General features: G+C 46.8%; 1 protein-coding gene across 3 annotated transcripts in view; it reads right to left on the bottom strand.

The window, feature by feature from the left end:
* The window catches only part of CLIC5 (chloride intracellular channel 5), a 226291-nt gene that overhangs the window by 105536 nt on the left and 98468 nt on the right, over positions 1 to 22287 (bottom strand). The window contains exon 1 of one of the 3 annotated variants that reach the window (XM_004710802.2): positions 13134 to 13475. The exons of the other annotated variants lie outside the window; for them this stretch is intronic. Within the exon in view, the coding sequence (XP_004710859.1) occupies positions 13134 to 13196 (63 nt within the window). The 5' untranslated portion in view covers positions 13197 to 13475. Of the gene's footprint in view, positions 1 to 13133; positions 13476 to 22287 lie in introns of those variants that run through there. 3 annotated transcript variants of the gene reach the window in all.

The following is a 22287-nucleotide window of genomic DNA, read 5'->3' as shown; positions in this document are numbered from 1 at the left end:
CTGATATCCAGCAATAAAGAAATATGAGGGACCAACCTGTGATTACAGAATATCAGGAAACAGAACCAAAGTTCAGGTTTCATGAAAGTCTGTTGTATGACTCCTAGCTGTTCAACAAATACTTCATGAATGTTGAATACATTTAATGATAAAGCTGGATTTAAAAATCATTGGTTGAGAGTATGCCAAACAATAGATGAGTGTAGATATTTCAGATAGGGCTCTAACTCTTAGGAGAAAAAACGTGTGTGCTTATTGAAACAATAATTTAATGGTGGCGCGCGCGCACACACACACACACACATACACACACACACTCCTTTGTCATGAGCAGCCAGTCTGAGGAGGGTGCTGTGGTCTGTGAAAACACACACACACACACACACACACACACACTTTGTCATGAGCAGCCAGTCTGAGGAGGGTGCTGTGGTCTGTGAAAACAAGGTAACCATCTGCAGCTCGCAGCTCGCATTGGTCAGAGCCCAGCTGGAGGAAATCAACTCCCAGGGAGCAGAGCCAGGGCAGGCTGAGCTCCATCTTCTACCCTCGTGTCTTTTTCTAGCACCTTGTTGCTCCCTCATGACCATCCTTCCCCCACATCACAAGCCCTGCATCAACACTAGGCGCATCAGATAACCAGCCTCCCGACCCCCTCCTTGACTGACGTTCGATTCCACCCAGGGAGGTACCGCTTCACGGCAAGCAGGCAACTCCCACTGAAAGCTGCTTATCACCCACTCTGGAATGGAAGGTGCCTCGCCCTGGGTAGAGTCATTGCTGGCCCACGGGCGGAGAAATGTTTTCAGAGGAGCAGTAGGCCTGAGTTGGCTCCACAGGGACCTTTCAGGTGCGCTAAAGAGGGAGAGGGACTGGAAGTGGGTGTGCCATGGGTTTTCTGAGCCAGTGCCTTTGCTCTCCTGAGGGAGAGGGGATTCAAGAGAGGCTCCTGCGTCCTGACAACGAACAAGCTCACCATCACTGAATTGCTTCTAACTCACAGAGACCCTACAGAATAGAGCAGACCTGCCCCTTTGGGCTTCTGAGACTGTAAATCTGTAAAGGGGTAGACAGCCTCATTTTTCTCCCTCGGAGCGTCTGATAGGTCGATAGACCTTTTGGTTAGCAGCCAACCAGGGTGCCTCTGGGTCCCTTCATCATCCTTTGTAGAACATGCTCTGGCCACCGCTTGAGGCAGAGGTCCTCAAACTTTTTAAACAGGGGGTCAGTTCAGTGTCCCTCAGACCCGTTGGAGGGTCGGACTGTAGTTTAAAAAAAACTATGAACAAATTCCTATGCACACTACACGTATCTTACTTTGAAGTAAAAAGCAAAAGGGGAAAAACACCCGGCGGGCTGGATAAATGTCCTCGGCAGGCCGCATGTGGCCTGCGGGCTGTAGTTTGAGGACCCCTGGCTTAAGGCATCAGGGGGAGGATGAGTGGGCTTTCTTCCTTTTCTCTGTGTGAACTGGGATTCCCCCCTCATGCCCCACCTTCTGCCCTGCCTGTGCTGTGAAACTCCATTTAGTGCCTTCTAAAGAGCAGGCCCTAATGCTCAGAGCTCCCACAGTCCCATGCATGACTTCCCTCGGGTCATAACCCTACTCCCTTTCTCCAAGCTCCCCTTCCAGTCTCAGAAACCCACAGGGGCAGTTCTACTCTGTCCTATAGGACTGCGCTGGTTCCCAATGAACTAGATGGGAATGATAGTTGTTCTTCGTTAGTGATTATTTAGGCAGCTCTAACTCCAACTCATGCTATCTGGTAGTTGCCTAGTTTGCTTAAGTACAGAGATCTGAGCTGGACTTCAGGCTCTTCACAGTGACTTGTGGAGACCTAGTGAAAGAGAAACTTTCGAATGCTAAGACTGCTCCCATCTTCAGCACTCAGCACCTTCTCCTCATAAAGCTGAGTGTCTACCTGGAGTAAGGCAGGAGAAAGCGCATGTCCTGATCCCTGGGCCTGGATTTGAACCTGGTTTCTACAATGTCTCAGCTCTGTGGCCTTGGTCAGGTGCCTAAAAAATTCCTCTACAATTCCTTGGCAGCAAATTGGGAGTGACAGCAGACTGACTTCGTAAAATTAAGGAGGGAACACCGAATGGAGCCACTCGTATTATTCAGTTTCGGAATTGATTCTCCAACTTCTGAAAATGCATGGAACCAAAGAGGATTCGAAAATGCGAACTGGTCTAACGACCATGGGTTTTCTACTTCATATGTCATGTGAGTTTCCCCTCCATCTCGCCCACCTTTCTCCCTGCCATACTTTCAATCTCTGCCCCCAAATGAACTCTTCACACACTTAATATTTAGGGAGGAGGGTGAGTACCTATGCAAAGAAATCAGATCGTGGCTGTTTTTAGAATGCCATGGTCTTCGAACGTAGATTCCCAGGTCAAGGGTCCATATGTAAGATGACTAGAAAGATATAGCATGGGGTGACTTGGGAATAGTCAGAAGATACTCCTACTCCCACATTTCTCTCCCACCTGCTATCAGTGCTTTACATTGCCACCATCAGACTCAGGTCTTCGGGTTCAAAGCCGGCTCTGGTCCAGGGTATGGGTAGTGCTCCCGTAATCCACTGGCACTTAGAGATGTGTGACAATGGACCAAACTTAGAGCTGTCTGAGACTCCTTCCTCTGAAGACTGAGAAGCTTCATTTTGAATCAAAAGTGGAAAGCCCTCAGTGGTTCTTATGACCATGCAAGGCTGGGAAGCCTGGTTCAGGTGGGAGAGCTTGGCTCTGCTGTGAGGATCTTGGGTTGTTCCCAAACTTGCAGAGAAGAATATAGTGTTCTGTCCCTGGCTGTAACAAGGATGACACGTCTTCCTTCCGCATGCGTTTTCCAAGAGCCCCAGTCGCACCATGGGTGAGGAACTGGGCATGAAGATGGAATCAGCTAACAGACTATATATATTTCAGAACCATTTAAAACGTGCATGGATTCATAAGGAAGTATGAGAAATAAGGTTCAGAAAGGGGCACAAGTCCATTGGACGGTCTCCAATACCCGTCTGAAGAGCTTGAAAGTAAGCTAACCGGCAGGTGAGTGAGAGTGATGGCGGACTCTAGGAAGATTAAGCTAATAGGATTAAGCAAGTGGGACTGGAGGTGAGGGAAATTGGTTGTAGGCAAGATGCCATCTTGGAGGTTGAAGAGATGAGGTCACTAGGAAATAAATAACGATTTCCGCAGTTGAGAATGACATGCCTTTTCCCCTAGGAGCACAGCTAGATGGCACTTTCCCACCCTCCTGGCAGATAGGAATGGCCGCATGACTGAGTTCAGGAAAGTGGGTGGAGGTGATTAGTCCACATTCAGGCAGGCACCATACAAACTCCCTGTGTGATCCTCTCCCTACAGTCTCCCTTCTTGCTGGAGGAATCCAGGTCCTACAGAAGGCTTGTCAATGGCCCTGGGGTGGGGAATGGCAGAGCTACAAGTGGAACAGGGCTGAGATGAGAAGACTTCATTGAATCAAGCACCTTCACAGAGCAATCATATCAACATGTTCATGGATTGGGTTGGTGTTCTAGCAGTTGGTTTCTACTGACCGATGTAATACTCTACATCAAAAGAATGAAAATTCTCTACGAATACATCATATCTCTTATTTGTCCCTTAAAATGATCCTGCGAGATGGACCAAATCCCTGTTTTACTCATGAAATACCTGAAAAAAGAAAAGTCATTTACTGCTCTCCTGTGACCCTCCTCACCCAGAAACCTGTGATTGGGCCCTTCTCAGAAGCCCTCATTCCTATGAGAAAACTCAGAACCATGTGCAATAATGGACCAAAGACATAATGTCTCTTTCGATTTCTGAAGCCACACTCCGAGACACGGTGGGTCCTGTAATCTAAGACATGACTGTAACATGCCACAGACTAAACTGTGAACGTGACCAAAACAAGCGTGTGGGACGGCCCTAACCCACCTAACACCCACCTGCTGTGTGTACTGGGTCTCTGGTCCAAATGTGCACCCTGCCAGCATTAGGGAGCAGAGGAGTGCACCGAGGGGAGAAGAGCCTTGGGCTGAATCAAGAAACGCATTATCTGTTTCCATGACAACCCTCTACGTTGGATTTTTAAGAGAGAGGAACTGGGACAAGGTTTTCACTTGCTCGTCATTCTAGGGGATGGGTTCCCAGTTGGACACCATTTATTGCAGCATCCTTGCGTGTTCTTCCTCCAGCATGAGACATACTTTCCCTCTGATCTAGAGAATAATGGTAAACACAGGTGAGAGACGTCACCTTAAATACTCACATTGGTTGGTTTCAGGCGTGAGGGGGTCCCTCCCCGGCACCAAATTTCTACACGTTGAAGTCCCTCAAAAGCTCCCCAATTCAAAATATCCCTCTCCCCAGGCACAACAGAGACAGGACGCCATCTTCAGATCATTAACCACTTATGTGCTTTAGAACATAATTGCCCCACAAGCATCTCGTAGTACATGAAATCTCTATGGTATAAATAAAAATCCAAATCGCTCAGCTTGCCATCAGCAGAGCCCTTATGCTACAACCCTAACTTAGATGCTGCTCCTTCCTGACATCCCTTCAAACCCTGTTTTCCAAAGCCCAGCAAGCTCTTAGTTCTTCCTGGACTCATGCTGCCATTACTTACCTCTGCATCACTGAGATATTACTTCTATTTTCTACTTTCCTGATGGCTTCCCCCTCACCTTTGCTACCTCCTCCAGTACCTCATTCCTCCACTCAACGGGCATTCCCAGAAGCTCCGCTCAAAGCAGAAGTCTACACCCACACCCCTGGTCCTGACCTTCCTCTTTTCTCCATTCGGATTCTCTGACGCTGCACTGGACATCTGCCCTTGACTGCCAACACCTCAAAGAAACATTCTAAAGCTAGAATAGGATTGTCATTAACAACTCCCTGCCACATGGCCCTATTCCATCATCAATTTATGGGGGCTCAATGTTTAAAAGAATCTTAAAACCTGAGCTCCACTAGGCTATCTATGTTCAATCTACTAACATCTTAGACAGCCATTGTCAAATCCATCATGATACCACCATTCAAAATATAGAGACTTAGTTCTCCAGAGGTGAGTTTCTCATGAAACGATGGAACCTTAAGTTTTGGGGTCCCTCACCATATTTGCACAAGCTTTTCCCAAAACTGTACCGACTTTTAATTTCTCCCACAGCATGCCTTCAGAACATATTCTTTCTCCCACAACATAGTCTTCTTTTCATGCTCTTCCCATTATGCGGAAACGCGCCACTGGAGTGTCTTTCTCACTGGCCTGTGCCCCTAGACGCTCCTTATTCTACCTTGGCCACAGTGACACGCCATAACAACAGCAACAATGACAAAAGCAGCACTTTAGATGCCTATCCCACTTCTCTTCCTTAAAGCCATAATGCACGCATTTCAAGATGCCAGACTGTGAATTTAGCTGATAAAGAGGGACCCAGAGTAGATGACTTCTAAGAGGTTTCACAAAATCTGAAAGTCTGCCGTTGTATGATTATTTATTCCATTTACACACAGGAAGCATGGTCTCAAAGAAAGTCATGCAGAGTATGAGCAGAAAGTTGTCTGAACATTGATTCTGGTGATGATTGCATACATCTTGTTAATATGATTGAGTAGTGAAATTGTATGATATACGAAATACATGCCAATAAAAATGTTTCCTAAAAAAAGGGGAAAGTCATGCAACAGCAGGAAGCAGACTGGCATCCGTGACTTGAGTTCGCTGACCTCACTACATGTCATGCGACCCAGCATTGGAGGCTTTCGAACCACAGGCTTCCTCCGCCTCCAACCGAGCAGAAACGTCCAGTTATTCCCAGTACTTACAAGCAAACAGAAACCGCCTCCCTGCCATTCAAGCTGCTATCTCATTTCTATACCATTCCCTTTAGCTAATCTTATATAATCACTGATTCCTGCACGTCCTCACACTCAATGACAGCTTGTGATGGGCCACTTTCAGTCACTGCTAGGAACTCTCGAGTAGCTCTCAAGGCACAACGGAAGTGCCAGGTGCCCTCCAGCTAGACCTGGAGATCGCACTGGAGCCAACGGGCCCCTTCGTCTGCACACCTCCTTTCTAGCCTCGCACTTAGGTGACACTGAAAGGTGTTTGCATCTGCACTCTTCAGATGCAAGTTCACAGACTCTGGGTCCCTGTATTCCTCTTCTCTGGTCCCTCCACTCTGTCCTTCAGAGTCTGGCACAGAGCAGGTGCTTCATATGTGTTTTTGTTCATTGGGTAATGGATTAATTGTCTCCAATCCCAAATATTGCATGTTCATTATTTTACCAGCTCTTTCATGCTTAACTTTTGATTAAAATTACCTTTCATGCCTACATAACAAAAAAATATATAATGAAAAAGAAATTAATAGAAGGTTGAAAGCATTCCATCTTCCTCATCTGTTTATTTGTAGCTTGTATGGAATAATGTCAATAAGCAAATTAGCCTGAATTTCCTCCATAGTGTGTTCCCATGGGGACTGTACTGCAGTTTTTCATTGCTATGGGCACTGGGCAAGTTAGCCTATTAACTGATTGTCGGAGTCATTGGTCCTGGGTCTTAGGTGAACCTTAGACTCACCTAGGGTAGCTCTTTAAGGATAAAGATACCTGGGTCTCAGGCTGACCACCCCAAACTGAATCTCTGGGCAATCACACAGTGAAGACACTTTGTAGTGATGTTTTCATGCTACAGAAATCACTGGGCTAGTCACTGTCAACACCAAGTGCTGGGATGCATGTAACTTATGTCACATGAACAGTGCTAGCGGGTCCTTCTGGAGGTTAACCAGGGCATTTATTTCCTTTTTTTTCTCCTTAGAATAGACTTGTTTCAGGTATGACAGGAGAATATCGATCATTTCCCCATAGGAAAACAGGAAGGCAGGTTCTCACTCTGGAAACTGGCAGAGAAATGGCCCCCAAAGTCAGAGTTACCCGCTCTATGGTACCAGTGGTAGACTTGAGGTGCCAGGGGAAGAGAGTTCTATTGTAGTACACACCTTCAGGAGACCCATGCTTATCCATGTGGATCAGTTCGTAGAGTCAATTCTAACTCACGGCAGGTCCATGTGAACCCCCTAGGGTATTTCTGATCCTTGGGCTTTGATGATGAAGACCATTGAGCAGGTCTTCTAGATAATAGTTTTTCAATACTATATGTAAAAAATAGGTGCCTGGTGACACTGTGCATTGGGCTGCTAACAGCAAATTCAGGAGTTCAAACCCACCAGCCCCTCTGTGGGTGAAAGAGCAGGCTGTATGCCTCCATAAAGATTGACCATCTCAGAAGCCCCGTACAGGGTCATGATGAGTTGGAATCCACTTGGTGGTAGTGAGTTATAGGTTGAGAATGTATTATGCACTACATTTCCCCTGCCCCGCCAATAGTCCAAATAGATAATATATATAGGTATGGGAGTGTGCTTTTTCTATGCACGCAATTATTGCTCTGTGGAGCTGGAAGATTCCTGAGGTGTTGGTGGAAATACTTACATTGAGGGGAGCCTTTTGGAGTCAAATGACCTAGACCCCAGTGATCTACCTAACTGAGACTCCACGTTAGAGGAGGCTTTCAAGTGAGCCTGAGAGCTCCTGACCAGAGCCTAGCACCAAGAAAAGGGAATGAGGCCCCTGAGATGACACTTGGATGGGGTGGAAGGATCAGGGCCCAGGACAGTATGCCCAGTGGATGAGGCAGCGGGTCCAGCCATCCCTGAGAGCTCAGGATGGTGACTCAGCTGTCACGAGGGATCCACTTCCTCTGAACCACTAAAGAACTCAACAGAAGGGTCAGAGATCTTGACCAGCCCTGCTGTTGAGCTCACGCACATTCTTTCAGACAGTGGCCTCTGATGCCCAGCAGCCCTGTAGTGGTAGCACTGTCCCCCGTTTCCAAAATAGTCCGAGTCCTGGTTCCAGTAGTCAGCAGGAGTTGACATGCTGGACATATCAAGAGTGGAAACTTCTCACTGACTGAGCTAGCGAAGGCCCGCAGAGGAGGGCGTACTTACACCCGAGATTCACAGACAGTTCATAGATACTCTAACGGCACTGATAGGAGGACCATCATTCAGAGAAGTCAAGCAGTCTTCCAATGCCCAGATGCACCCACACAGATGGTACTGCAGACCTGCCTGGCGCTCAAGGCCACTTTCTCTACTCTGCCTCCTGCCACCCCGAACCTAGGGTCCATCGTACTTGATCAAAGGGGACCAGCCATGAAAAATGTATGCTACCACGGACTCTCTAAAAGGACGCACTCTTCGCAGGAAGGGAGATAACTTGACAAGCCCACCAAGAAGGAACACAAGCAAAGGGAAGACAGGAGTGGACACTAGGAGAGAGAACTTGAGCCTCTGCAGAGACAAAGGCATCACTCGCACTCCCCTGCCAAGGCCCCTGGAATAAGCATCACTCGGCCTTTGGACATGAGGGCTCCGAAGACTCAGTTACCAGGGAAGGAAGCACTGACTGACCTAACAGGGCAGATGATTCAGTGTACTGGATTATTACTGCAGACCGGACTTGGAGTTAGTGGGAAAGGAAAACCTTGTTGCTTAATGTGATGAAGGGAGTTTCAACAGCCTAATGAACCCACGATGCCCAGGATGACTGGACAGCCTGTGGGCAGCTTGGGACTGTCTGGGAATATCACAAGACTCAATCCTGCTGTGCCTCCCAGTCAGATGTTCACATCCTGGGTCACCAGGACTTGACTTGTGCTGCTCACCATTGTCTGTATGTTTTGGGTCACTCAGCACAGAAATCACTAGTCCTTTCCACTGGGCAGTTTACAGGACTCTGCTTGATTTCGCCGGCACAGAATGGATGCTTATTTGGCTAAATGGACAGGCTGACTATTCTGAAGCCTGGTGGACAGGGCTGTCGTCCATCAGCACCGATCAGATGTGAGCGCTCATCAACAACAGGACAGAGCAGGAGACCTCCTGAAGCCTTTGGAAGGTCTGGAATAAACCCACACTAGCAAGCCCCCTCCACCCGGCCCCGTCCACCCCTCTCCCCAGGCCGTGTGTGGTGCAAATGGTGACTGCCTCACTCGCTAACTGAAAGGTTGGAGGTTTGAGTCCACACAGAGGCTTGGAGGTCTGCTTCCCCAAAGTGAACCATTTAAAAGTCCCGAGGAGCTAGGTTCTACTGTGATACCCACGGGGTATGCTGCCCTGTGAGGGGCCTCTCATTAAGACCCAGTAGGTCTCCTCGGCAGCTGCATGCTGGAATCACTCAGGGGAGGGGGAAAAGCATTTCGCCCACTCACAGAGACTGGTGTCATTGACCCGGGGAGCCACCTAGCATCAGGAATTTTAAAAGCTCCATAGATAATTTGAATATTTGAAGATGTCGTCTGAGTCATAGAAACCACTGGTTTCTCTTGACACCTATCTATGCCTCTGGCTCAAGCGACATTTGTTACTAATGTGCCTGCTTAGTCACTTTGATTTCCTATCTTACGACCTCTGGGGTCTAATGACTGGGCTTGGGTGGAGGCAGCAGTGTAGGTGGGGGTAGGGGCTAAGGTCTTGCTCTCATTCATCCAGCACATCCCGTGCTTGTCTTTCTGAACAGTGTTCCATTTTGCTTGACTTCCTTACTCTTTTTGTCCTTAACAATTCTCTAACCTGTTGCCCTCCTTTCCTGATCAAAGTCCAGACTGTATATGATCTTTATTCTCAAAATGTCCCCATCAGGAAGGGAGGATCAAAGTCTTTGTTCCCTTAAGCACATCAGGGACATGCAGATCCAACAAGGTCCTATCTGCCTCGCATCTACCATCTTGTTCAGGAGGTCTGCTCTTTTGGGGCGATGTTCAATTTACAGAGGGTTTTCACCCACATATCCTTAGGGAAGCCCAACAGCAGGTTTGGGGTGACATTGTGCTCTTAACTAGGGCTACCTCGCGTCCTGACTTACCCCACTGGTGGTTTCGAACTACTGACCCAGTGGATCGCAGCCCAACGCATAACCAACCACACTACCAGGGGCCCTTTTTAGAGCAGATTAGAAAATGATAAGTAATTATCATCTTGGATGGCACTTGAGAGGCTAATTTGGTAAAAAAAAAAAAAAATCTGGCACAAGGCCTGATAAGTGAGTATCTGGGGAAAGAGCAAGAGTGAGAGTTTGCAGTGCTAGACTGGAGGACGAGGACAGCATTTTATTTGCTACCTGTGGTTATCAGGAGCACTGTTGAGTTGAACCTAACTCATCGCAGTCCTTTAGGGTAGGTACCGCAGAACTGCTCCATTGAGTTTTCTAAGCTGTAAATCTTGGAAGACCCCCTAGGTCTGTCTTTCCACATAGCAACACCAGGGAGCCTTTAATTTGCTCCCTTCCTCTGGGCCCTCTGAGCATCTGTGCTGTTCAAGCCTCAGGAGACCTTGTTTTCTCCATTTTCACCTTTCACTTTCAAGTGAAAGGCTCATGAACTAAATGATGCTGAGGATCCAATGAGGTAAGGTTTTTGGGCGTGCGCCAGAAATTCTAACTGGCAGCCATTTAATAGTAGTAGCACTAATAGGTGTTTGTCAATTGATTTGGGCATGGGGGAGTGAATGCCCTGGAAAATCCCTGAGTAACTGAAGGTTAGGATGGCAGTCAGGGGCCCAGTGAGGATAAGGGATCCCCTCACCCCAACCCCAGGGCAATGTTGAAGATGGCCAGACATCACAACTCTGCCGGGTCAAAACCTCCTCTGAGAGGCTTCATAGAAACCCACTGCTCTACCCTAAGAAAGGCCCTCCATTCACTAGCACCTTGTACAAGGAGGTCTTTCTCTTTTCGAGAATCAATCCTAGAGCCTTGAGAAACCTCCAACTTGGGAACAGTTGTTTCTGCAAAGGAGGACGTGGCTTCCTTATAGTCAAACAGCGCCAGGCCTGGGAGGTGGCTTCCTTTCCCATTGCCAGCCTTTATGTGTCCCTCGGGCTGCAACTAACAGTAGGTCAAAGCCGGGACCCCAGAAAACCAGCACAGCTTTTCTACCTGTATGTTTTGTTCCCAACCAGTACGGGCTTTGGGCTGCTCAGGAAAGTCTACCTGGCTCTCCTTAGGGGAAAACAAATCACTAAAAGGGCACTCTAGAATTCTTTGGGGGGGCCCCTGAGACTCTGTGGTGAGCGTTTTCTATGAATGCAGCAAACTTCCAGTGCTGCCAACTTGAAATTCCAAAGGTGCAGATAGAATTGGTCTCCACGCCTAGTAGTGGGGCAAAGGGCTGCTTTAGCTCTAAAGAGCCAATTTATGTTTCAAATATCTTTCAGGAACTTGATACCGTGAAACTACCTACTCCCAGGGAATTTGAGTTAAGTCCTAGAATAAATAGCTTTCTTCAAGGAGAGCAGCACGGCTCATCGCTTTGTTAGGGCGCCCTTTATTCACTCCCCAAACTGCAGGACGGGGCATGGAGGATCAGGGCACCCCCTATGGACTGACACTGCCCAGCTTGGCCACAGGACACAGGCTGAAGGGGGCATGACCTTCTTTCTTTTTATTACCCATGTGGGCCAGACTAACTGGAAATCCTACCCCCAAAGGCCCCAATATTCGTAGGAAGGCATAACAGAAATCACAAGTCATGGGGACAGAAACAATTAGCATGATAGCTATGGACAGTTTTAAATATTAAACACCAAGAATGGATATAACTCATCAGAAGAAATTCAGTCAACTCATTCTGTAGTCTGGACCATTGGGATGGGTCCCTTCTTAATGTCCCCTAAGCCACAACAGACCAAATCCTATAGAAAGGGTTCTGCAAATGTTTACGTTTTCCCCAGGAGGGGCTGGTGAATTTGAACCACTGACATTGTAATTGGCTGCCTATTGCCCAATCCACCAAGCCTTCTTTAACAACAAGCAAAGCAAATGGAATTCATTCTGGTTCACAGGGAAGATGCATAGGGTGTCAGAGGCTGTAAACCTTTCCAGAGCAGACAGTCTCATCTTTTTCTGGTGGAAGACCTGGTGCATTTGAATCGCTGACCTTGGGGTTAGCAGCCCCATGTTAACCAGACAGTACTAGCAGGTCTGCTGGGGTTCCTTTTACCCACTGACGTAGAGCCTGTTCAGGCTCCTAGCAAGCCTATGCAGGGTTGTTGATGCAAGTACAGGCCGGCATAAAAACGACCTTGCTTCCTTTGCAACCTGTAGGAGGAAGGATGGAAGCCCAAGGCCCTGCTTCGTGGTCCGCTCGTGTAATGAGAAAGAAACATTCGATCAGTCCTAGCTGCCAGCACCGCAGAAGCTGGGAAACCTGAGGCCTGGGGGAGACTGCCTCTTGCACTGAGCAGAAAGAGTTGCCAGGACTTGGGGGAGGGGGCGGAGCGGGCTGCCTGAGCGCCCAAACCTTTCACAAAGGAGAACAAAACAAAAATCTAAAACCCTCAGAATGCAAAATGTCCCTAGAAATACGCATGTAACTGAGAAGGGACCAGGATGCCTGTTCCTGCTTTCTGGAATAATGAGACTTCATTTAGATACCCCACCCCGACCCCCTTGCCCCCTCAGCCCAGCCTGTCCCCCTATGCGCCCCACCCCCACCCCCGCCTTTAATTTCCTGAAAATTACCCTGCATACTCAGAGTTAGCGTCAGCGAACGGGGCTTGCTTACTGCTTGGCAAGCCACACAGTAAAATAAAACACCTGTGTGCCTCGCTTTTATTTTCGCAGCTGAGTAAAAGAGAGAAACCAGGTTTTTTTGGTGCTTTGCCTCAAATAATGTTATCTCTGCTGTGCTCCTCTCCCCGCCCCAGTTTAGAAGGGTCAGTGGCCCCCGGCGCTGCGGGCTCCTTAGGAGGGAAGATGCCCTTCAGCACCAGGCAGAGACGCGTGCAGACTGGCCCCGCATCAGTGCCAGCCCGTCCAGCGGCGGGTTTGACAAACTGCCGGCCAACTCTCCAACAAGGGCCACCTGCCAGACTGCCCTGGGCTCCACTCGTTCCGAGACAAGGCGCTGGCTTGCGGAAAGCGCGCCAGGGGACCGCGAGGGCCCTGCGCTGCGCTGCGCTCCCTGGGGAGGGTCAGGCTTTGCGCGCCTGGGCATGAGCGGGTCCTTGGCGCGGCAGGTGCACGGTGGGGACCAGACACCGACCTACCTTCACAAAGAGCTCGATCTCGGGGTCCCTGTCGTCCCCGTTAGCCGTCGGTGAGTCCGTCATGCCGTTTGTGCCCAGGGCCACCGTCCCGTGCCGGGGAGGCGCCAGCTCTGCGACTCTGGGGCCAGCGCTCCACACTCCTGGTCCTGCCCAGCGAGGCCTCCTCCAAACGCTGTTTATTATTTATTATGATTTTAAATCCTCTATTTTCCCGGGCCGGGGACGGCAGGGGCTAGGACCTGCGCCCCAGGAGATCGAAGCCAGCGAGGACAGGGGCAAAGGCGGATTGGGAAAGGCAACAGGCAGGTCCCTGGAGCAACAAGTGCAGGGCCGCCGAGAGGTGTCACAGGATCTGCGCCCGTCAGCGATCCCGCTGCCGCCAACGCTCCCAAAATAGCCGGCGGTCGGGGGCGGGGTCAGGTCGGTGGGGGCGGGGCGCCCCGCCAGCGTCCACCTCTTGGGGCCCCGCCCCGCACAGGGACCCAGTGGGACCCGAGAGGCCCACCTAGGGACTCCCAGGCGGGACACTGATAGAGAGGGGATGGAACTGGGTGCGGTACAAGAGGACGGAGAGGGAAATGGGCGGAGGGGGGTGGGGTGGGGGGTGGCGGAGTGAAGAAGAGAAGAAAGCGCTTTGTGGTCTTAAGTTTCTTTCCTGAAGTATTAGCTCCTCCAAGTCATTCTGCCACCAGCGATACCCATTTAGAAAGCCCCTTCCTGCCTGGGCGAGGCTCAGAATGAGAAGTCGCTGGAGGGCGCAGAGAAGGGATGGAAAGGACCCCAACATCGGGGGGTGGGGGGGTGGGGGGGTTGTCTTCCTCTTGTTGAACACAAGCCAGGCGGGAGGGGCGGGGCAGGGAGAGGGTGAGCCACAGGCTGAGCCAACAGGGTCAAGTGCAGCAAGAGCCCAGAATATCTGTCTCTTAACTTGCTGGGTTTTCTTCTTCTGCCCCTGTCCTTCCTATTACTCTTTTTGTTGTTGTTTGTTTAGTTTTTGTTAACAGTTTCGTTGATATATAATTCACATAACATACAATTCAATATTCAATTATATTTAAAAGAGCTGTACAATCATCACCACAATAAAGTTTAAAACATTTTCTTCTTTTATTCATTATCATTAGATCCCTATTTCCCCCTGAACACCTCCTGCTGTACCCGCAAAAAAACATTAATCCATCTACTTCTCTAAAGATTTACCTATACTGGATTTCACATCCAAAAAAACATACAAATAAGGAACAGTAACAAAGTAAAATGGAAAAACCTCAATTGAAAAGAGAGCAGACAATTTTTAAAAACTAGAACAAATTTAAATGGGTCAAAAGGGATATCAAATGATAAGGTGTTACATTTTAACCTAAATGCATCTGTAATAATCTACTTTCTTTATCTACTGTGCATGAAAGCAGCACTGTGCACATCTCTGATGGTCAGAGGGGATTCACAGGAGACTTAAGTCATGTGTATTTTCCCTTCAATATATTTCTTACTTTATATTTTATTTATCTGTTAGGCTCTCCCTGGCATAATCTTAGTTCTTTTTAAAAAATACTTTTATTGGGGGCTCTTATATCTCTTAGCACAATCCATACATTTATCCAGTGTGTCAGGCACATTTGCACATATGCTGCCATCATCATTTTCAAAGCATTCTCTTCCCACTTGAGCCCCTGATATCAGCTCCCCACTTCTTCTCCCTCCCTCCCACACACATCCACCCTCCTTTACAAACCCTTGATAAGTTATATTTTTTCCATATCATACATCATCCTCCATCGCCCCTCACCCATTTTTCTGTTATTCGTCCTCCTGGGAGGGGGTTCTAGATTGATCCTTGTGATCAATTTCCGCTTTCTCCCCCCACCCTCCTCTAATTTCCTGGTTTCTCTACTCTCCTTGTTGGCCCTGAGGGGTTCTCTATCCTGGATTCCTTGTGTTTCAGGCTGTTATCTGTAGCAGTGTGCATCCTCTGGTCTAATCCAATTTATAAGGTAGAATTGAGGTCATGATTGTGGGGTGAAGGAAGCACCAAAGAGTTAGAGGAAAGTTGTGTGTTTAATCAGTGCTATACTGCACCCTGACTGGCTCATCTCTTCCCTGTGATCCCTCTGTGAGGGGATGTTATCCAATTGTCTACAGATGGACATTGGGTCTCCACTCCGTGCCACCCCCCATTCACCTTGGGTATGGTTTTATTCTGGGTCTCAGATGCTCCTCCATTCCCTTCTCCTCTCCCTCCATGTCTGCCCTCTACTCTCTTTCTTCTTGTTAGTGAAGTGTGTGATACACTTACAGGCAAGTGCTCAGGTTTATGGTGGGCACGGTTCAACGAATGCTCCAGTTTGAAGCCACCCATGTAACCAGTTGAAGAAACAAATGTTACCTATAGCTCAGAAGCCCCCCCGCCCCCGCCCCCCGAAAACTACTATCCTGATGCCAACAGCACAGAGGAGTATTGTATGGGATCTTACAGGTATGCAGCACGAGATCCATGGTGCCTGGCTTCTTTGCTCACCATGTGTGTGAGATTCGACCACTCTCAAGTGTCCAGTGGTCAACCAGCCATTTTCATGGGCACGATACAGTTATCCAGTCCTGTAGATCGGCATTATGTGGTCTGGATCCAAACCAACCAAACCTGTTTCCATCCAGTGGACTACTTGGGATTATAGCATTCTTTCTATCTATCTATCCATCATATATCTATGAGCCCTGGGGCTGTAGTGGGTTCTGAGATGGGTTGCTAATCACAAAGTCAGCAGTTTGAAACCATCAGCCACTCCATAGGAGAAAGATGCGGCTTTCTACTTTAGTAGAGATTTACAGTCTGGGAAATCCACAGTGGCAGCTCTATCCTATTCTATAAGGTCACTATAACTTGGAATCAACTCAATGGCAGTGAGGAATCTACTTATCCTTCTATCCATCCATATATATATCAGAATCCTGGGGTGGCACAATGATTAAGCACTCCACTCCTTGCCAAGAGGTTGGTAGTTTGAACCCACCCAAGGGTGCCTCCTCACTGCTAAAAAGACCCATTTCATGATCCCCTCATGATATCAACTCAGCGAAGAGTGGTTGGATTTGGGGTGATATATTGAGACCCCACCCCACCCCCAATAAAAGCTCAGGCCACATACACAGGAGAGGGTAGCGTTTGCATAGCATGGAGAAACTTCCCAAATCTTGCCTTATTCATCTCTTAATTTGGATGCTTTTTTGTTAGATTAAGGAAACCTGGTGTCAAAGTGGTTAAAGTGCTCAGCTGCTCCCTGAAGAGTCAGATGTTCAAAACCACCACATGCTCCTCAGGAGGAAGATGGTAGGGTCTGCTTCCAAAGATATTTACAACTTTGGCAATCCTGTGGGGCAGTTCTACTCTGCCCCGTAGGATCTCTCTCTGTGGGTCAAAATCAGCTGGAAGGCAACAGTTCATAATGGAGTTTGTTGTCATAAAGCCATCATCTTAAATGCAACCCTTTCCTTGAATTCTGTGAGTCATTCCAGCAAATTAGAAAGCTCAAGGGAATAATGAGAGCCAGCAGGTTAAGTCGAGGAGGTCAGGTGAGCCCTAGATCACACTGGAAATAGAGTGGTGGGGGGGAAGTAGGGGAAGTAGGGGAATTTAGGAGTTCAGGTGGGGCAGTGGTTACATGTTCCACTGCTCATTGAATGGTTGGCTGTTTGAACCCACCAGCTACTCTGCAGAAGAAATATGTCAATCTGCTCCCATGAAGATTATCGACTCGGAAACCCTATGGGATAGTTATACGGTTGTACCCTGTGATATGGGGACACTAGGAGTTGGAATGGACTCGATGGCCATGGGCTTGGGTTTTAATTTGATTCGAGGAAAATCCCTAGAGTGATATCCAGTGGGTCACAAATGACGCTGTTGCATAGACTCTCAACTTGGGACTAGTATCTGTTGATTTCGACAATCTTCTTTCAACTTGAGGGCTCTGACCTATCTACCTCCGAGAGGGCCGGGGTCAGAGGAAGAAGCACTGCCGCGCTCGGGGCTGGAGGGGGTGGGTGGGATGGCGCACAGCTGATATCAGAACTCAACAGAGAAGGAAAACAGTGAGATTGCTGGGCCATAGAGTATGCAAATACTCCTCCTAAGTAAATACCAGCAAACAGTTTTTCAAAGTGGTTGAACACCTGTTCAATCTGCTAAAGGAGGCCTTTAGACTTTTGCCTCTAGAACCTGGTCCACTACTCTGTTTGGTTTTCCTTCTCTTGAACTAAACCTGATTGTGCTCTGCCCAGCTCTACTGACAAACATAATAAATTGTATTTGCTTTGTCGCTTTATAGGGAAGAAATAAGCAGTAAATTAACAAGGAACACCAGTAACAGTACTTCTGTGCCAGGCAGCCCGCTTTGGGGAGTGGGGGTGGGGGAGTGTTCCTTGCATTGAGTCAGCTCTGACTCATGGGAACCTTGTGTAGCACAGAACCAAGCACCCCCCAGTCCTGCGCCATCTTCAGGATCACTGGTCTGGTTGAGTGCGTGGTTGTGGTTATTGTGTTAATCCACTTCACTGGGGGGTTTCCTTGTTTTCACTGACTGCAGGCATATTTTAAGCAAACAGGATGTTCTTTTCTAGCAATTGGGCTTTTTTGAAGATGTGCCCAGAGTAAACAAGTCTCAACATCCTTACTTATAAGGAGTTTCCTGGTTGTACTTCTTCTAAGAGTGGCTTGTGTGTCTTTTTGGCAGTCCACAGAATATTCAATATTATTCGACACCACCACCATCCAAATGTATCAATTCTTCTGTCTTTTTTTCTTTCATTGCCTATCTTTTTGTGATAGGCAAATTTGGGGCTGTAGATTGGGAGCCTAGTAGGGTAGTGGTTACCTGTGGGACCTCTAACTCCAAGGTCAGCAGTTCCAAACCATCCACCCACACTGCGGGAGAAAGACGAATTTTTTCTACTCTCCAAAAGACTAACAGTGTCAGACACCCACAGGGGCAGTTCTATTCTATCCTGCAGGGTCACCATGAGTCAGAATTGACTCAATGGCAGTGAGTTTGTTTGATGTTGTTGTTTAGTGCTGCACATATTGTATCCTAATATTTTTTTTAAGATTTGAATATTTTATATATCTTACCTAGTAGTCACCTATCCTCAAGTAGTGTTATAGCAAATATTATGGTAGGAAACTTAGGCATAGTATTATTAATTAACTTGACCCTAGACAATTAACTAGGAAATGGTAGTTGAGATGTGAAGCCAGGCTGACTGAGCACATGCTCCCCAAACTAAGACTGCACTTGAATGGAGCAGATGGAGAGGCTGCATAAACGGGCCAGAGAGAGATTGTTCACCTGTGGGTGTTAACAAACCCAGGGACAAGAGAACAACAAGTGATCTAAAATCAATGGCAAGGAAGGCATAGGATGCCCTGTGGGGTTCGATCAAGTGCAATGTAACCGAGAGGAATTACTGAAACCCGAATGAAGGCCAAACATGCTAGTGGGACAAGAGGAAAGTAAACGCAAATAGAGGAAAGAACTAGGAGGCAAAGGACATTTATAGAGGTCTAAATACATGTCCATATGTAAATACATTTATATATTACAATAGGGAAAGAGATCTATGTACATATATTTATATGTTAAGTATTAAGGTAGCAGATGGACATTGGGCCTCTACCCAAGTACTCCCTGAATGCAAGAACACGTTGTTCTAATAACCTGGCATTCCATGATGCTCACCTTCCCGACATGATCGCTGAAGACAAAACGTGTGCAAAAGCAAATGTGATGGAGAAAGCTGATGGTGCCTGGCTATCAATATATACCATCTGGGGTCTTAAAGGCTTGAAGATAAACAAGCACCCATCTAGCTGAGAAGCAACAAAGCCCACATGGAAGAAACACAACAGCCTGTGTGATCATGAGGTGTCCAGAGGATCAGGCATCAAAGACCCAGAACAAAAAAATCACATCAATGGGAATGAGGTGGAGTGTAGAGTGGAGACCCAAAGCTCATCTGTAGATAATTGGATATCCCCTTACAGAAAGGTCACAAGGAAGAGACAAGCCAGTCAGGGTGCGGTATAGCACCAATGAAACCTACAACTTTCTTCTAGTTGTTTAATACTTCCTCGCCCTCACTATCATGACTCCAATTCTACCTTACAAATCTGGGTAGACCAGAGCATATACATGGGTACAGATCAGAGCTAGAAACACAGGGAATCCAGGACAGATAAACCCCTCAGGCCAATACTGAGAGTAACAATACTAGGCGGGTAAGGGGAAAGAGAAAGGGAAAACCGATCACAATTATCTAGATATAAACCCCTCCCAAGGGGGATGGACAAGAGAAGAGTGGGTGAAGGGAGACATCGGCCAGTGTAAGACATGAAAAATAATAATAATTTATAAATTATCAAGGGTTCGTGAGGGAGGGAGGCGAGTGGAGGGAGGGAAAAAATGAGGAGCTGATACCAAGGGCTCAAGTAGAAAGAAAATGTTTTCAAAATGATGATGACGATGTCTATACAAATGTGCTTGACACAGAGGATGTATGTGCGGATTGTGGTAAGAGCTGTACGAACCCCCAATAAAATGATTAAACATAATGATAAAATAAATTTAGAAAAAGAGAGGGATCGTTCACCACAGTTGGGGTGGGCCGGGAGAAGGCATCGTGGAGCAGAAGGGACTTCAGTAGAATCTTGCTGACTGGTCGCTGAGAGGGCCATGTGTTCTGACTTTCCCTTAGCCTGGGCTGTTTTCACACAGACTCTTCTCATTGAAGAAAGTAGCTACCAAGCCTGAAATGCAACCCCCCTGGTACCTACTACTTGGCGCAAGGTGAAGCTTAATTGCTTCCTTCTCCTTGGTTTCAGGCTGACATCACCAAAGCCCTCAGAGAAGCATCACCTTCATAACTGTGCATTCCAAGCCCATGAGTACATATCTCGACGCAAGACAAGTGGCAGGGGAAGGCCGGTGCCTCCACAGCATGCCACACGGTCTCCTCACTTTTCTGCTCTGCGCCCAGATTACCCAGCAGGAAATGTGGGTAATACTTGCACATGGAATGTGGCGGAGGTAAATGAAATGATGTGCATAAAATTCCGTTATTTATTGGAATGAAAGATGCTTGACAGATATGATCACTTTCACGATCCATACCTAAACCAAGTATGGTATGGCCTCTACAGTTTTGATCATCAAGGCTGACAAGGTTAGCTTTGCCTGGTTCTCTCCCAAATAACCACTGCTAATGGGAAAACGGGACAGTTCCTGTTTTCAGCTCTAGATAACACCTCCCAGGTGGACATTCCTGCAACAAACTGGTGGTTTTCATTTGGTAAATCTTTGTGCTTCAAAAATAAAAACTCAAGAAGATAAAAGTTTTGATCATAAACTATGTCTATGAATAGCTCTAATGTTTCATCCACATCACACTCCAGTTTGAGAACAAATACTCCATTTTCTGGCCCGTAATGTGAAAAACATCATTGGTTAGACCTAGCTTTGTTCATAGAAAAGCACTTCCTTCCAAACAGGCGGGCCTTCTAATTTTAGCTCACAGTTTCACAAACTCTACAAGTTCTTGATAAATCTTTATGAGAAAAACACTTCAAGGTATTCACTTCAGTCCCACATATTCTAAAATGGAAACGATATAGAAAATATTAGGAAGGCCTCGTTGCAAATACGACATACAATTCATACATTTTGTATACTGTGAAAGGCAAAAGTTATGACATTGTTTGATTGGGTTTGCAATATATCTAAGATGTTGCTCAAAGGGGCCCAGATGGCATAGTAGGCTATGAATTGACTTGCTGAAGTATCAGAAACCCAAAGGGGCAGCCCTAATTTGTCCTATTTGGTGCCCACGAGTCAAAATCAACTCACTGGCGGTTAAATTTTTGCCTTTTGAGATGCAATAGAAATAAAAACAATAAAAAAGTATAACGAGTGGAGGCTAAAGAAGCATATGGTTGCAAGATTTCTGTATTTTAATTGAAGTCAAACTATTAACTTGAAGTACATGAACACAAGTTAGGTACGGAAATTGCAATCCGTAGAGCAGTACCTATACAAGTATGCAAAGAGATGTACTTCAAAAGAATAGATTGAAATGGAATGGTACCAGATTCAATTTTGTTTTAAGTTTAGAAAGGGAAAATGGAGAGGGAGCTAAGAGAGCAATCAAACAGAAAAGCAATAATAAAGAGTACAACAAAATCCCGTCATACTGATGCTTACACTGAAGCATCTGATTAAAAATGGGGATTGTTGGTTCGATCTGATAATAAAAGACATGGCCCAACTCTATGCTGTCACAGCACTTCGGACATAATGATATAGCTCAAAAGATGAGCAAAGCTATTGCATGCAAACACAAGTCAAAATAAAATTAGGGGCTATGTTCATATCACACAAAAGAGATTTCAAAACAAAGACCATGATCAGGCATAAAGAGGGATATGATAATAATGACGAAAGAATCAACTCCCTAAGTTGTATCCCAAATTTGGGTGTATCAAATAACGCAGCTTCAAAATACGTGAAGCAGAAACCAATGGAACCAAAAGAAGAAACAAATCCACAAGTATAGCTGGAGCCTGCAAACAAACCCTCTCTCAGCAAACAAAAGCATGATAGAGGGGATCAGTAAGAATCCAGACGATTGAGTCCAAACCTGGGAGACTCCAACTAACAACAGCCAACAGCATGATCAACCAATTGGACTTACTGAACATGTATGGACCACCCTTCTCAGCAACAGGAGAATATGCAATCCTTTTCAAGTGCATGTAAAAACAGTCTACAAAAATAGATGATATTCTGGGTCACAAAACGAACTTTATTAAATTGACAATACTTTAAACCATACACAGCTTCTTCTTTGATCGGAATGAAATCAAACCAGATCAGAAAGAGAGCTGGAATGCCCTTAAATACGTGGGAATTAAACAACAAGCTTGATTAGTTGGTGTATGGGTAATGCACACATCAACAGAGAAGCGGCAAGAGTAATTAGGAAATGTTTTAACTGAATGAAAGCAAAAATGTACCACATGACAATCTGTGAGATGCAGCTAAAGCAGTGGTTAGAAGGGAAATTCATAGCATGAAATGCTTATATGAGAAAAGAAAAAAGGTCTCAA

Source organism: Echinops telfairi, unplaced genomic scaffold (assembly GCF_000313985.2).
Source record: "Echinops telfairi isolate 266 unplaced genomic scaffold, ASM31398v2 ScPeMD7_3533;HRSCAF=4204_1, whole genome shotgun sequence".
Lineage (NCBI taxonomy): Eukaryota > Metazoa > Chordata > Mammalia > Afrosoricida > Tenrecidae > Echinops > Echinops telfairi.
The sequence above is the reverse complement of the archived record's forward strand: the minus strand, read 5'-3'. Positions and strand labels throughout refer to the sequence as shown.